Source organism: Aristolochia californica, unplaced genomic scaffold (genome assembly GCF_029961685.1).
Source record: "Aristolochia californica isolate CCGP_79_NKW_82.1479 unplaced genomic scaffold, dmAriCali1.0.hap1 SCAF_12, whole genome shotgun sequence".
NCBI classification, from domain to species: Eukaryota; Viridiplantae; Streptophyta; class Magnoliopsida; order Piperales; family Aristolochiaceae; genus Aristolochia; species Aristolochia californica.
Genome location: NW_027181793.1, coordinates 16161610 through 16177686, shown reverse-complemented (window position 1 = coordinate 16177686; position 16077 = coordinate 16161610). Strand labels below are relative to the sequence as shown.

At 39.6% G+C, this 16077-nt stretch overlaps 1 protein-coding gene across 1 annotated transcript; it reads right to left on the bottom strand.

The window, feature by feature from the left end:
- Positions 1 to 863: 863 nt before the first annotated feature.
- LOC137945684 (tubulin-folding cofactor E) lies at positions 864 to 15606 on the bottom strand. The gene is made up of 16 exons (XM_068791660.1): positions 15553 to 15606; positions 14993 to 15377; positions 14645 to 14815; positions 14231 to 14277; positions 13401 to 13547; positions 13242 to 13316; positions 12008 to 12129; positions 11775 to 11914; positions 11603 to 11664; positions 11281 to 11388; positions 11141 to 11175; positions 2028 to 2096; positions 1773 to 1864; positions 1603 to 1679; positions 1435 to 1512; positions 864 to 1344 (listed from the first exon to the last, which is right to left on the bottom strand). Exons 1-16 carry the CDS (start codon positions 15595 to 15597, stop codon positions 1246 to 1248), a joined length of 1752 nt encoding a protein of 583 aa, XP_068647761.1. The 5' UTR covers positions 15598 to 15606; the 3' UTR covers positions 864 to 1245.
- Positions 15607 to 16077: the final 471 nt, after the last annotated feature.

Here is a 16077-nt window from a genome sequence, read left to right as displayed (position 1 = left end):
TATTTGTGCTGGACCCAAAAGTCCTGTTCAAATCTCTGTTAAAGACAGAGATAAGTAATAGATGGAAGACAACATAGATCAATGATGGGATTTATTCACATAGGATTTCATTGGCACTGAGAAGATCCCAAAGTAGAAGTTGAAGGAAGCATCCAAGTTCAGGTTTAAACCCGACATAAAAGTCCAAGAGCGACTTCAACCCATAAACAAAAGATCAAATCCTGGGGTTGAAAAGAGGGCAAGAGCAGCAAAGGAGGACACTAGAATCACCACCATCAGAGAAACAGAAGAATGAACAACATAATAGGTCTAAAGGCTTATACGCTTATCAAGACAAAAGAGCAGAACCAGCCAACCATTGCCACAAGCAGAACAAAAGGAGAACTTAACTCAGGCAGCATCACCAAGCTACGTAGGATAAACAAGCCAGACTCATTGTGATACAATCAAAGCAGGTCTGCTAAAAGCCCCAAGACTAACTGGGTGTCAAGCAGTGAAGTGCTTAGGCACTAAACGTGAGATCCCACCATTGCATCAATATGAAGTTAATATGGCCTCGAAGATGGTAGCTGAAAGTTCAAAGAAAGACATAGCTAATGGTTGCAATAAGTCTAAGAAACTTGAGAAGGTAGGGGAATGCAACAGTAAGTAAATTGCAGAATAAGGGCAGTAGAGGAACCCACAGAATAAGGCAGCATTCAATCCGATCCCCAATAGAAAGGAACAACATTGAGCAAGATTCCTTATTTTTGTTTTTGGCATCGAGAGAGCCAGACAAGGATGATGTATCGGATCTTTGTTCTCCTCTGTCTCATCATCGAGGCGGACAAGGTGGGCAAGACATACAAGACTGCCAATCCCTGTTGTCAGTTAGGATATCTGAAATACATCTGATAAATCATTATACGTATTTGTATATCCCTGAATTAGATTTCAGAAGAGTTATTACAAAATATGCTCTAATAATGATTTCAGATACTTATTAGATATTTGTATATCCAGAAGAGTATTTTTTACCTCTCTATAAGAAGATTCAGCCTTCCAATTTGGTAGGGGTACAAGATACAGTGCAAAACAAACGAGTCTGTGCAACATGCCCAGTGTAACGAACTATTATCCGTCCATGGAGAATCACCCCAAATGCCCATGTAGTTTCATCTGCCCTTTTGCTTGGAGGGCTTTGGCACAACTTTTGCTTTAGCAGTTAACTAGCTTCCCTTCATCTCGAGAGCCGTTTTTGGATAGTTAGGTCTCTTCACTCACCAGAATAGTGGACCCAGACCCTATCCCAAGCTCCATCAAAGAAATCATTTCATCATCAAGCAACTGCGGAAGAGGTGATCCCTGTAATAAAACAATAATAGTTAAACTTTTGTTTTACCACAGTATCATCTTTGAGATTGCAAGAGAAACAAATACTCAACAGCATGTTACCTCCTCTTGAAGAAACAATTCTGGCTTGATAGATTTGATGTTAAAGAGACTTTCGCAAAGGAATTTCAGTTTGCCAACCTAACAAGGAGTTACAAAATTTTAAGAGCTGATATCCTACCAAAAAAATCATAATAAAGAAAAATTTGTTAAAAATATGACAAAACATACTGTTGTGGTAGCAGGTAATTTCTTGATCATCGATGCTTTTTCTCCAATGGATGGTCCCACACATTTAAGAGTGACATCTGGAAAAAGAAATGACTTAATCGCAGAAGAGAATAGAAACATAAATCATAATAAAACAGTGCAGATGGATCAAGAAGATCTTTGGCCCCCACCAAGCAGTCCTGATGCCATTTTCTGTCCTCCTACTCTCGCAGTCATGGGCTTCTCATCCTCAATTCCATGCAGTTCTTTAAGGTCATAAAACCTGATGCACATTTTCATATCCAGGAACAAGGTTCTTAATCTTTACCTAAGTGATGCAACTGAATTGCAGTAGTCAAATGCAGACACTGGTGTTGGGATGGAACCAAAATAGAGCCTAAATGTAATCAGAGTAAGCTTTAGCCTATAGTAGAGCATAGGATTACCGAGGATGGAGTTGTCTAATAACCGTTGGATCGTCAGATTGCAACTTTGCCATAACAAAACGAACATACCTGCAATAAACAAGTAGATTGACATATTGTTTTCAGTGAAATTCTGTTAACAAAAGAAAAGGGAAGTTGCAGCTGATTAAGGAACAGAAGTTCAAAATCTTCAAATACTACATATAAACATAAAATGCATACTGTAAGAAAATATGTTCAGGTGTATTTTGGTCATTTCACTAAGTACATAGTTAAGGAGATAAAAGGATAAAAAGCACTATTGTGTATATGGGGGTATTTTTGTAATCTTCTTCAAACCCTATTCATTAAATAGAGCTGGGGGTCGTGCAAACGAGCTCTCTTTTGGAGTTTTCTCAATCTCTCTCCTCTCTTTCTGTCTCCCTCTCACTTCTCTCTCCTTCCACCACTTAAAACCTTAATTTTTTATATGGTATAGCAGTAGATCACATCTGGGAGCACCTTACTACAGTTTTCATCAGATTTGAAGAAGACTACCTCCTAGAATAAGGTTTCTACAAGTTCTTCGGTTACTGGTTCATAAAAGTTCAAGTTTTTCCTCTCTTTTTTTACCATAACTTTATACTGGTTTCTATTGATCTCTGAGTGATCTTCTATGACTTAATTGCCCTAAGAGGGTCAATATTGAAGATTCTTGGGATGTGCATCACCCATCCCTGTTACTGTGCCTGCATCGTCTATATTTGGCTGATGTCAGGCCTAACTGAGGGGCAATCTATACTATTCTCATTGAATTTGAAGCATTGTGTTGGTTTCTTGAACTATTGAAGTGCACACATCCTAGCTTTTGTCCTAACCCTAATTCTGTAAGGTGGGGCCACTTTGGTGATATATTTGAAAATTTATGGACGTGTTAATTGGTCATTCTATGATTCTACATGAATAATATGGCTGATTCAAGGGAAGTTCACACTCCATCGAGCGAACACAGGATATGATGGAAAGGACACGACTGTGATTACATCTAAGAAACTGATAGGGTCTAATTATCTTAATTGGACCAAATCTGTCAGAATGTATCTAAAGGCTAGAAAGAAGACAAAATTTATTAAAGATGATCCTCCGGTTCCTACAGAGGATGATTGGGAGGCAGAGGACAGCCAAGTTATGACTTAGATTCTCAATAGTATTGATTCCACATTGAGAAATCAAGTGATGAACTGTAAAACAGCAAAGGACATGTGGCTATCTTTAGAGTCTCTATATGCTCAAGAGAGTAATCTTTCTCATGTCTATGAGCTATATACTGATTTCTTTAGATTAAAAAAAAAAGAATAAAACCGTCACAAAGTACTACAGTGCATTTCTTGGTATATTGCAGGAGATCAATGTGTATCATCCATTTACTACGGATGAAAGAAAAATGAGGAAACAACAAAATCAGCTGCTGGTTGTAAAATTTCTTGATGGGTTAGGCACTAAATTTGATGGGATAAAGGCTAAGGTATTAGCCTCTGATGAGATACCTACTCTCTTTGCCACCTTTAATCACATTATGAGGGCTGAGAAGACTATGGCACCCAAAGCAGGTAAAGATTGCAAGACAATAGAAGTTACTGCTTAATATGCTTCAGACACTACATCAGCCCCCACATACTCCTCTAGAGGTCGCTACTCAAGTCGAGGTAGAGACCATGGTGATGCTAAGTCAGAAAGAAAATGTGTTCATTGTGGACGAAGTAACCACTACTCTGATAGGTGTTGGATTAAATTTGGAAAAACAGCATAGGCTTACTCCACTATCCATGATAGCAAGACTGGTATTTCTGACACTTCTACCTCTGTTACACCGGGAGCTCCAGATGAGATGCAACAACTGATACAACAGAAGCAACAAATTGCACAACATATGGCTCAGATCTCTATTACCTCACCTTCTACATCTGTAGCTCATGCTTCCATCCTTGTTCCTACTCCTACCGGTGCTAACTCAGGTATGTCAACTTATCATGTTCGCTCATCACCATCCTAGGTTCTTGATTTAGGGACCTCCAAGCATATGTCAAGTACGTCATCACTGTTTTCTGATTTGAAGGAGTCTCTGTATATAAAACATGTCAATCTAGCTAATGGATCTACCTCTACTGTTCAAAGAGTAGGCACAATCACTCCAGCCTCCTTGTCTCCACAATCAGCGCTTCTTGTCCCTAAGCTTCCTTTAAATTTTTTATCTATTAGTCAACTAGCCAAATTTATGAATTGTTCTCACACATTTTATCCTACTCACTATGTTTTTCAGGTTCTTGCGACAAGGAAGACAATTGGTTCCGCTCATGAGAGAGATGGACTATATTATCTAGAGAGCCACTGACCAGATAATGTTCAGGCATTACACTCAGCAGATTCTCCTCTACAATGGCACTTGCGACTAGGTGATCCTTTTCCAGTGAAACTGATTAAAGTCTTCCCGGAGTTTCCTTTTAGTCTTTCATTTCAATGCGAGTCATGTCAACTAGGCAAGCATCGCAGAAGTTCCTTTCTAGTCTCATCTTACAAATCTAATCATCTGTTTGAGATTGTACACTTTGACATCTGGGGTCCTTGTCTTGTAACTAGTTAGTTTGGTCATAGGTACTTTCCGAAGTCAACAAGCATCCAGACAAATGAACATTTTATCCTGGAATGCACGCGGAATTGGTTCGAGTCAGAGAAGAGCATGTATCCGAGACCTCATTGTCTCCTGCAAGGGTCCATTGTTCTCATCCAAGAATCCAAAATTTCCTCGATGTCCGACTGTATTGTCCGTGACCTTTGGAGCAATCACCAAGTGAAATGGTCTACAATTGACACGATCGGATCGGCCGGGGGTATCCTTGCCACGTGGAACCAAAATCTGGTTGAGGTATTAGATGAACATCGCGGGATTCACTCATCAACCTTCACATCCATGACCGAACAACGGGTAACTCCTGGACTATTATAGGAGTTTATGGTCCTTCTCGTTATGTTCAGCGAAATCTGTTTTGGGAGGAACTGCTAGACATCTCCCTTCATTGGGGGGGGGGGGGGGTTGGAGGGCTCCTAGTGGGAGACTTCAACGTCACTCGCTTCTGCTCTGAAAAATCTCCCCTCTCGGTGCATATCTGCATCGATCAAGAAATTTTCTGACTTCATCAGAAGTTGTGAGTTGGACGACATTTGTCTATCGAGGAAGATGTTCACCTAGTCCAACGGGCAAAGGCATAATCCCATCCTCTCCAAACCCGACTGGTGTCTTGCCAACAGTGAGTGGTTGCATATGCATCATCTAACCACAGGGAGGATTCTCAACTGCCTAGGTTTTGATCATTGATCTATATAGATTGATACCCGAACAGACAGTTGGGGCCCCAAGCCATTTCATTTTGAAAATTCTTGGACAAAGAATTCATCCTTCTTTGAGTCGGTTAACTCGGTCTGGCCTTCCTTACGGTCATCTGGAAGACCTGGGTGGGCTTTACCACAGAAGCTCAAACTCCTAAAGCTCCATATTCGCTCCTGGACAGCCTCCCTTCATGCGGGAATGAAGACCACAAAGGCGAGCACACTCGCCCAGCTCTCTGTTGTGGATAATTTGGAGGAATCGCATCCCCTCACCCTAATGAGTTTCATTCCCGAAATGCCCTCCAATTCAACTTCAAGATATCTCCTACTCGGAGCTTACTTGCTGGAAACAGAGAGCACGATTCAAATGGCTTAGCGAAGGGGACAGCAACACTCACTTCTTTCACTCGGTGGCCTCAGCCCTACGTCACTCGACTGGGTTTTCTCGATGCTAGTTGACAGGGAGCTAACCAGTGACAAGGATGCCATAGCTAACCTTTTTTTTAGTTTTTTTGCAGATCTTTACCGTGAAGAATGATGACCTAGCCCATGCCTCCGGCACATCTCTTTCTCCACCCTTCCTACTGGTCTGGCATCTATGTTGGATAGGCCCTTCTCTCAGAGGGAAATTGAACTTGCCATTTTGGGTCTTGCCTCCGACTGTGCTCCTGGTCCGGATGGATTCAATGGCGAGTTTTTCAAGCACTGTTGGCCTATTATTAAAGAGGACATATCAGAGATGGTTCATTCTTTTTATTCCCATGGTCTATCATATAGAAGCATGGGAGCTCTTTTATTGCTTTAATTCCCAAAAAGCAAATCTCCAAGCACCCAAGGGATTACCGGCCGATCAATTTTACATCCAACTCCTACAAAATCATTACAAGGATCATTGCTAATTGCCTCAAAGTAGCCATGCCAATCTTGGTCCACCCTAGCCAATCAGCTTTCATTCGAGGAAGAAATATTTTGGATTCAGCCATGGCCTCTCATGAAATGATGGATCATCTGAGCTAACTTGGAATATCATGCTTGGCTCTAAAGCTCGACCTGGAAAAAGCATTTGACCAAGTCTGCTGGTCCCATATAGGGGATCTCCTGCGTAAAATGGGTTTCGGACCCAAATGGCAATACTGAATCCACAACTACATCTCGTCTGCGAGTTATTCACTTTTGCTCAATGGTACCACTTTGGATTACTTCAAGGGATCTAGAGGCATCCAGCAAGGGGACCCGCTTTCCCCCTTACTCTTCATTCTTGTGGCGGAATATCTAGTTCGATTAGTTTGGGCTACCAAATCAGCAAGATGGATCCAACCGATCTCCTCTCAAGGTGACTTTGATATCCCACTACTACAATTTGCGGATGACAACATTCTATTTGGCATTGGCACCGTTGAAGAGGCTCAGCGCATCAAATCTCTTCTTGGTCTTTTTGAGCTAACTACGGGTCAGAAAGTGAGCTAGAGCAAAACATCTCTATTTGGTTCCACATTCAGAAGAGCACTCTTCATAGCATGGCTGACCTTCTCGGATGTCAAATTGGAACCCTCCCCACCTCTCATTTGGGGCTCCCTCTTTCATCGGTAGACCTCTCAAGCAGTTTTGAAACCCAGTCATAGAGAAATTAGAGCAACGGTTGGCTACATGGTGGGGCCGATTTTTATCTTCTATTGGAAAGCTCACCCTTCTCCAAGCTGCTATTGATGGAATCCCGATCTTTTTTTTGTCATTCTTCAGTTGCCCTTTCGAAATCTACAACCAAATTGATCAGATCCGTAGAAGATTCCGGTGGCACGGTTCAAGTGACGGTTTTAAGTACCACCTAGTTAGTTGGGCAGACATCTGTCAACCCAAAGATTCGGGGGATCTTGGCTTACGTCTTACTAGAGATATGAATTCAGCCTGCCTCCTAAAGTGGTTATGGCGCTTCAATGTCTACCCCGAAGCCATTTGGAGATCTATGGTGGCCAGGAATCTCAGCTTGGACGGAAGATGGTGGATCAATGGCGGGGACAGGCGACATCTCTCTCCTCTTTGCCGCTCTCTCTCTATCCGTTGATCTAGTCCTTTTGTACTGGGGTCAATTTTTTTGTGGGCAATGGTGAAACTATTCGGTTTTGGACTGATCCCTGTGCAAAGGTTTGGAATTGAGCAGATCTTACTCTCCTCTCCTCCCCATTTGTTCCTCCCAAAATGCCATGGTTGCTGACTGCTGAACCTCCCCGGGGTGCTGGAATCTCTTTTTCCGATGGGGCCTTTCAGATTCAGAAGCTATAATTACCTCTCAACTCTTATCAGAGTTGCAGGAAATTGACATTAGACCCATTACTCCGGATAAGCTCATCTAGGTGCCCGATAGCAGTGGAAGTTTCTTTGTCTCATCTGCATACCTGCTCATCACTGGCAAGCTCGAGCCACAGCCTCCCCACATCAGTTCTATTGCCTAGAACACGCTGGCCCCCCCAAAGATTAAAATTTTTCTATGGAGTGCCCTTCATGGAAAGATACTCATGGCAGACAATCTTAGGTGAAAAGGCCATACCTCTCCTTGCAGGCTCTGCCCACAATGCTCTCATGAGATGAAACCATCCAGCATTTGCTGCTCCATTGCCATTTATCATGGCAAATCTGGATTTGGATCCTCCATCGCATTGGTATTACATTCTATATGCCTCAACATTTATCGGATGTCGGGTCTGTTTCTCCAGCACCTCCCCATACCTAAGTTGGGGCGTATGATTGCGTCGGCTTGCCTTGGGTACATCCCTTAGCTGATTTGGCAAGAGAGAAATAATCAGCGCTTCAATTCCAAACTTCTCTCAATTGAGGCAATCATGGAAATGATTGTGGGTCAGATCTCAGCATGGCTTCACACCAAGAAGGATTTCGGCACATTTAGTGGCTCCTCTCTACAGATCAATTGGAGATGCATTGAGCAGACATCTAGAAGCCGGCGGCCTCCTGCATGCATTTCGGGACTTGCAAGCTTTGGTGGAGTTATTAGGGATGCTTTGGGTAACATCCTTTTTTTATACGTGGGGCCGATGGGATTTTTAGACTCCACTGCTGCAGAGCTCCGGGCCTTATATCATGGTTTCACCACTTTCTATTTTGCACATGTGTTGGGATCTTGGGACAAGTTGTCACCTAGAATTGTTAAATACATATTTCTGGGATATTCTCAAACACGGAAAGGATATAAATGTTTTTGCCCATCCACTAAAAAAACATTTGTCTCAGCAGATGTTACATTTTCGAGAATGTTCCCTTCTTTGAGTCTACTTCTTTATCCTCGGATCTTATTGTACCTTCTGACCTTAGATCTAATATTCCTATACCAGTTGATGAACCCATTGGACTGTCACAAGTTGTCACTATTGAGAAACCTTTGCAAGTGTATAGGCGCAAGAAAGAAATTTCATCTTAGGCTCTAGACTCCTCTCTCACACCGGACCATGACTCTGAATTGTCTCAGGATCTTGAGGTGGGTGACTTACATCTTCCTATTACACTCAGGAAAAGTGTCAGAAAAGGTACACAATATCCCCCGTCTCATTTTGTGTCTTTCGGTTCCTTATCTGACAACTATAAAAAGTTTGTTTTGTCCATCTCTACTTGCACTATTCCTTCCACAGTGCAGGAAGCTCTTTTATCCCCCCAGTAGAAGCAATCAGTGGATGTTGAAATGGATGCATTAGTAGATCGGGGTACTTAGCAACTATGTGATTTATCTTCAGGGGCAACAGTTGTTGGTTGTAGATGGGTGTATATGGTGAAATATGTTGAAGAGCATATATGGAAACATGACTCTCACAGTAAGAAGTCTCGTAGAGCCAGAATTAATATGGTGGAGTATTACAGGAGGAGGTCTCACAGAAGAGTCTCAGCTAAAGATGTTTTAGTTATGTTAGTCTTCTATGTATGTTTAGTTGTTCAATTCTTCTTGGACTTATGTTTTAGTATTTAACTTTAGGTATAATTGGGACAAAGGTAGTTTAATTGTAATTGGATTCTACTTATTTCCTCTATTATAAATAGAGGCTAATGTAATCAAATAACATCAAGTTAGTGAAGTTTTTCTCTTTTCTAGAAATTCAACAAAATATAAAGTTGATAGCTCGGTTGACCGGTATAAAGCTCAGAGGGAACACTCAAACTTATGACATAGATGTGTTTGACACCTTTTCACATGTTGCCCTGCAATTAATCAAGGATGGCCCCTTTGTCAATTGGAGATAAAAAAATGTTTTCTTGTATGGTGATCTGGAAGAAGAGGTATATATGGAGCAACCTCCAGGGTATGTTGCTCAGGAGGAGAAACATAAAGTTTGTAAACTCAAGAAGGTGATTTATGGGCTAAAGCAGAGTCCTAGAACCTGGTTTGAAAAATTCAGCCAAATTGTGATATTTATGGGATTCTCGAGGAGTCATTGTGATCACTTCTTATTTATAATGAAGAAGTCACTGGTTTATATAGATGACATTTTTCTATCTGGGAGTGATATTTCCGTTATAGAGGTCCGGTATAGAGGACACTAAGTCCCATTAGCCGCATCATTTTCAAACCAATGACTTGGGGCCATTGAAATACTTTCTATGCATTGAAGTGGCAAAAAACAAAGGACTGTGATGACACAACAAAAATATATAATTGATATGCTCCAGGAATATGGTTTGTTGGGAGCAAAACCAGTTGATACTCCAATGGACGGGGGACATGATCTCCACGATGATCAAAGTGCAGAATTAAATGACAGAATATTGTATCGGAGGTTGTTTAGTGGATAAACTCATATATGCCACAGTTACTAGACCTGATATCTTGTTTGCAATAAATGTAGTGAGTTAGTTTATGAAGCCTCCACTCAAAATACACCTAGAAGTTGTGCAAAGAATTTTGAGGTATGGAAAGGGTCTTTTCTTTGGACCCAATAGTCATATGAAGATTGAAACTTTTCTGATGCAGATTACGCTGGTTCTAAACTAGACAGGAAGTCAACCTTCGGTGATTGTGTTTTCTTAGGAGGCAACCTGATCAGTTGGAAAAGGAAAAAAAAAATGTTGTGGCCCAATCTAGTGCTAAAGTTGAATACATGGCAATGGCTCACACAATGAGTGAGTTGATGTAGGTCAAATCCGTCTCACATGAATTGGGTTTCTACCTGAGTGAACTGAAGAGTATGTTTTGTGATAATCAAGCAACTATCTTCATTGCAAGCAATCCAATTTTCCATGAGAGGACTAAAAACATAGAAGTAGACTGTCACTTTATTCGGGATACTGTGACGAAAAGGAGATAGTTACCCCATTTGTTCGATCTGGAGATCAGCTTGGAGATAGCTTCACCAAGGCTCTAGGCAAGAGAGAATTCTTATCTTTCTGTTACAAGCTGGGACTCCTGGATATATACACTCCAACTTGAGGGGAAGTGTTAGAAAATATGTACAAGGGTATTTTGGTCATTTCGCAACTACGTGGTATAATTTCTATAAGTAATCTTGTTCTATGCATTGAATTATGTCTATGCTTCAATTTTCACGTACATAGGGTACATAGTTAGGGAGATATAAGGAGAATAAGCATTATTGTGTATATATGGGTATTCTTGTAATTTTCTTCAAACTCTATTCATCAAGTAGAGTTAAGCTCTCTTTTGGAGCTTTTCTCAATCTCTCTCCTCTCTTTCTCTCTCCCTCTCACTTCTCTCTCCTTCCACCACCTAAAACCTCAATTTTTATACATATAATATGCGAATATAAACCACCCACCGAATCTCAGATTCCTTCCGTTCACGGGCACTAACCTGGAAGGACATAAAAGTCAGATGCAACATTTAAGAGTCAAACAACCTCAAAGAAAATTAAAATCACAGACAAGGCTTATTAAAAAGATCCACATCAGAGTTTACCTCACTACCATTTAGTATTTGCACTTTTGCTAAGCGAGCAACAAATACAAACCGTGGTATCTTGCCTCTTCCAGGATCACTGATTGGATTGTCAGAAAATCTAATGTCCTTCACACAAATACCAAAGCAAGAAAAAGATTAGATGGAATTATTAACCTTTTGGCTATTTCTTTACCCCCATCTAGATAGCATGGGAAAGTATCTTGTACTAGTTATTGAAACTACAGCAAAATAATCAGGGGTCTAAAAGAAGTAATTAATTAAAAAAAGGTCTTCAAGTACATTTATCAATATAGCCATGAGCTTAAAACAGTGAGCTTACCATCAAGCTGGGGAAAAAATTTAAGGAATCTACAGACTCCAAATCTACAATATTATTTCCTCCTGAAGCACATCATGAGCAATTTAATAGTTATTAAAGGGAACTTATGTAACCAATTAGAAGAGAGAGAAAGAGGAGAGAGAGAGAGAGAGAGAGGGATTTCACATCTTACCTAGCAGAAGGCATCTCAAATTTTGGAAAGGCATGATGCACTTCTTTTCCAATTCACAACCGCTAATTGAACCTTGTCTCCCACTAACAGGGTAATATATGCGCTCCAGATTGTTCTTGTTCAAATGAAGCTCCTTCAGACTGAAAATAGAAGCCTTTAGGACAAACCTTTAGTTTAAAATTTTACAAGCAACAAGATATGTGATCATCGTGATCTCAAACAAACCACATCACCTCTTTAACTGTGAAAGCTTCACAATTTCATCCCATGATTCTATACAATTCCCTTCCAAATTTAGCAGCCGCAGATGCTCAAACCCTTGCACAAATGTGACTGCTTGAGATGATGGTTCACGCTGTTAAATTGCAAGCTTCTACTTAGCCACTTGTATTGTCATGTCATTGTTTCCCGGACAAGGTGGTATTGCCATAAAACACAAGGGGAGCTCAAAATAAAGCCAAATACAGAAAACATGACAAAATGTTTTTAGGAAGAAAACATGACAAGACAAGTTACCAATTAGAAAACATTGGTCTTCCAAAAACTTTTTCCTTTAACTTGCAATTCATTTGGTTTACTTCATCACGATTTTGGGTATGCAACTGATTCTATCAAGTTAAAGTATCAGCAAAACTTCTTTTTTAAAGGGGCGAATAATGATAGAAACATTACAGGGCCAATTAGCTTGCTGATTACACCAAAAATCATCCCTTCTTAAAAGTGATCACTAAGATTGTAAGAGAACTCATTTCAAAAAAAAGATTGTAATAGAACAACCTCTATTATAAAAATTGTTCTAAAACATATCAATTACAAAAATTGGTCTTTGCGTAATATTGAATGTCTCAATAAATCTCATCCCTTTTAACACTTTTATAAAAAATAAATAAATCTCATCGCTTTCCCACTGAATCATAATCATAATTACCTCCAAAACTTATCTGAATTCCAAAGAGATGACGATACCATTAGAAATATTTATTAGGATCAACTCGGGATGAAAAGAGAGCATTTACGTTTATGGTTGTGTCAGGCATTCATGTTTATTTTTATGGTTTTGTTTATTTTAATTATGTCAACAATAAGGTAATGATGGTTTTGGGTCAGGGATAGTGAGATTTATTTTTGAGTTGTTAACCACGGAATGCAGTTGGCTAGGGCTCCTCAGATTAAAGATAGTAAGGTGGGGCCCACAACTGTAAGTGAAAAGGAGTTATTTGATGTAAAACATGTATGTGAGAGGAGCAGGCACCATATCTCACCAAAAACCAGTTTCTCATCCAGTAAATTACCAAGAAGCAGATCCCACATGGAGAATGATTAGCTAACCCACATGCCCAAAAATATTCCACCATTAAAATACATCTAAAACACCTACAATACCTCCATAAATCCTAGGATTAAATCAATATTGAACCAGATTGATATGAAAATACAAAAGGGAATTTTAAATGGCTGTCACCACACCGTTATTGTCTTCAATTTGTTTGCCATTAGGTGGAGCTCTTCTATAGCTGGAAGTGATTGTTCAAGTATTTCAACCTGTCCAAGTGTATATAATAACTGTCAGAATAAATACTAGTCAAATAGGAAAGTATACGCAAGATGGAGGATACGAAGGATTACCTGTTGCCATGAAATGCCACAACCATTAAGAACAAATATACGAATATTTTTTAGCAAAGGCAGCTCAGTTATCCCATGCTCCATAGAATTGTTGGCTAAATTGAGAACCTCCAGAGCCGGCAACTCTTCACAAATGGATGTTACATCCTGAATATAAAGACCATTGATGTGAGCACTTTTCCTGTCACCATTTTTATTTCCAATTTTACTTTTTGTGCAAGCAAAAAAAGTTGTGTTTATGTGCAAATACTAAGCAGATGTTGCAACAAGTATAGAAGGTAACTGTTCTAAAGCTCCTAAACATAATGTTCCTGGCAACAGAATGAAATTTGCAAGCAATACTTATTGGTCCCAAAAGGTTTATACAACACTTTTACCAACCAAACTACCCAGACCTATTCAAATAAATCCTCATGGAAAACTAAATTTAGCCCCAACTTCAACAAAGGGATTCACTTCCCTCAGGAAAAGAAACATGAAAATTCTGAATCAAGGGTAAGACATTGATGGAAATGTAGAAGATATTTTTACATTGATTGAGCAGATTTAGAACCTGTCTGCATAACGACCATCAGAATCGATACTTGTCCATATCGTAAGGACAAATATGTAGTCAGAAAAAGTTTTTCAGCTTGTATTGTTTAGTGGAATCACTTAGGAACAAACAAAACAGCCACAGTTGCATGTAGCTATAACATAGTTGCCACTAAAGACACTTATTAAGCAGCTTATACAAGTTTCTATATTCCAACTTCACATTTTCAGAAATGCAGACAAAAACCTCAAAATTTAGCATTAACCAATTTATAGTTAAGGAAAAAAAGACTTACTTGCCACTTTGTGAGTAAATTTCCAGTTAAATCGAGCTCCTTTAGATCTGCAATAGAAGGCATTAAAAATATTATGACTCAAATAATGAGAATGGCCTCCCATTGATAAAATTGTGGACGTCATTTTGCGAGTCCTAAGAACCAAACTCCGTGAAAGAAACTGAAAAATTTTCTTTTTTGCAGACGGCAAAGCTGAAACACTACTAATCTTTCTGACTGGTAAAGCTGAAACTTCAATTACACGTCAAAACAAAATGAAACAACAGATAACATTATACTCACAGCAGATAAAGTAAAATCATGAAGACTTGCAATTTATAGTTTTAATCTATATAAACCTTCTGACAAGGAGGTTGCCTTTCCTCAGATCATTCTAGCTAAAGCACATCCAGTTACAAAGGAAGCTAAACTCACTTGGGACTACAGAACTGATCTGATGCCGTGGCCCAATTGAGCTTACACCTAAATAAGAAACTGAAGCTGCACGCAGTTCTTCAAATCGACTTAACTTCTCCTGAACTTTATTTTTGCCCACCAGTTGTATGTTTACTCGCTTATTTCTCACTGAAAGAACATACATCTCTTCTGCAACACACCATTGTGATAAAGAAATTAAAATGAAAAGGAGCAATGATGATAAATTTATCATGAATAAAAAACAAAAGGTATCCACCGATAAGAGAATATCAATAACATGGTTACAGTAGGTTAAATGAATTGGTTGATTCAGAAAAAAATGTTGTCTTTCAAATCTTAACTCACCTTCTTCTTCCTTGGTGTAATCCCCATGGTATCGGAGATTGAGAGCCTCCAGGAGTGGAATGCCCCCAGCCAAATTCTGAGGCCGAACAAATGATCCAGATATATTGCCCTTGGAGACGAAGTGTCGGACACCATTAATGGTCCCATCATGCTTCCCATTACCATCATCCCAATCTACGCCAACCCAGATGCCCGAATAACCTTCCACGGGGCCAATGTACTTCACAGAGCCCGTTCTTCGCGTGTCACCACGGGCATGGACTCGCTGCTCAATTTGGAAGCCAGAATCTTCACCAAGAATGGAGGCTTGAACCGAATCTAGAGGACAGCCGGGATTTGTCTCGAAGCTGTCTTGCATTTTTGCTAGAAGGAGCGAATATGATCTCTGAAAATGGATTCAAGAAGACATGACGAGTGTCAGTGGGAACCATTAAAGCCTAAGGCAGACATAAACTTGAAATATTTAACAATTATTATTTACAAGCCTTTGGGTTTAAATATATATTTAAACGAATTAACTTTTCTAGAAAATATTAATCTAAACCTTTGTGTGCACTAACCGTGTTTTTAGGAGCATTTGGGAAGCTCTTTAGGGGAGGCCTCATAAAGAAAGAATGCCCGCATTAAGAAGTTCTTAATACACAGAGAATTTTGTTTGGTAATGCTTTATATAAAAGACTTCTCACAAGAAAAACTAACTAATGTGACAGGTGAAAGTATACAAGAAATCCTCGTACAATTAAAATTAAGGAGCACCCTCTTTTGAATTGAATATTGTTGATTTTCAAGACTCCATGGATTTAGTTCATGGAGAAAAAAAATAGATGGACCCATTAGGAGAAACCAAGTGGAAGAAAGAGGTTACGGACTTAAGTCCTAACCCTTCTCTAGAAGTTCAATTTATAGATTAATAATCCTATAATATTATAATTATGTCCTTAAAACTTAAACTAATTACATCAGTGTCATATTTATGAGATGACTCTTTATTTACCATCATGTCATCACTTGTCGGCCTCTCCTTGGTCTGTAGGCCTTGAGCCCATCTTCCACACCTTTTGGATGTGTGGTCTTCTTTGGTCTTA

What these genes read in the sequence shown, in the direction of transcription:
- LOC137945684 (XM_068791660.1), bottom strand. Translation starts at nt 15,597, where the DNA reads ATGAGGCCTCCCCTAAAGAGCTTCCCAAATGCTCCTAAAAACACG. An exon ending in TTACACCAAGGAAGAAGAAG is followed by an intron (nt 14,816 to 14,992) that starts GTGAGTTAAGAT and finishes GGTGTGTTGCAG; the next exon opens with AAGAGATGTATGTTCTTTCA. An exon ending in GATCAGTTCTGTAGTCCCAA is followed by an intron (nt 14,278 to 14,644) that starts GTGAGTTTAGCT and finishes CTTCTATTGCAG; the next exon opens with ATCTAAAGGAGCTCGATTTA.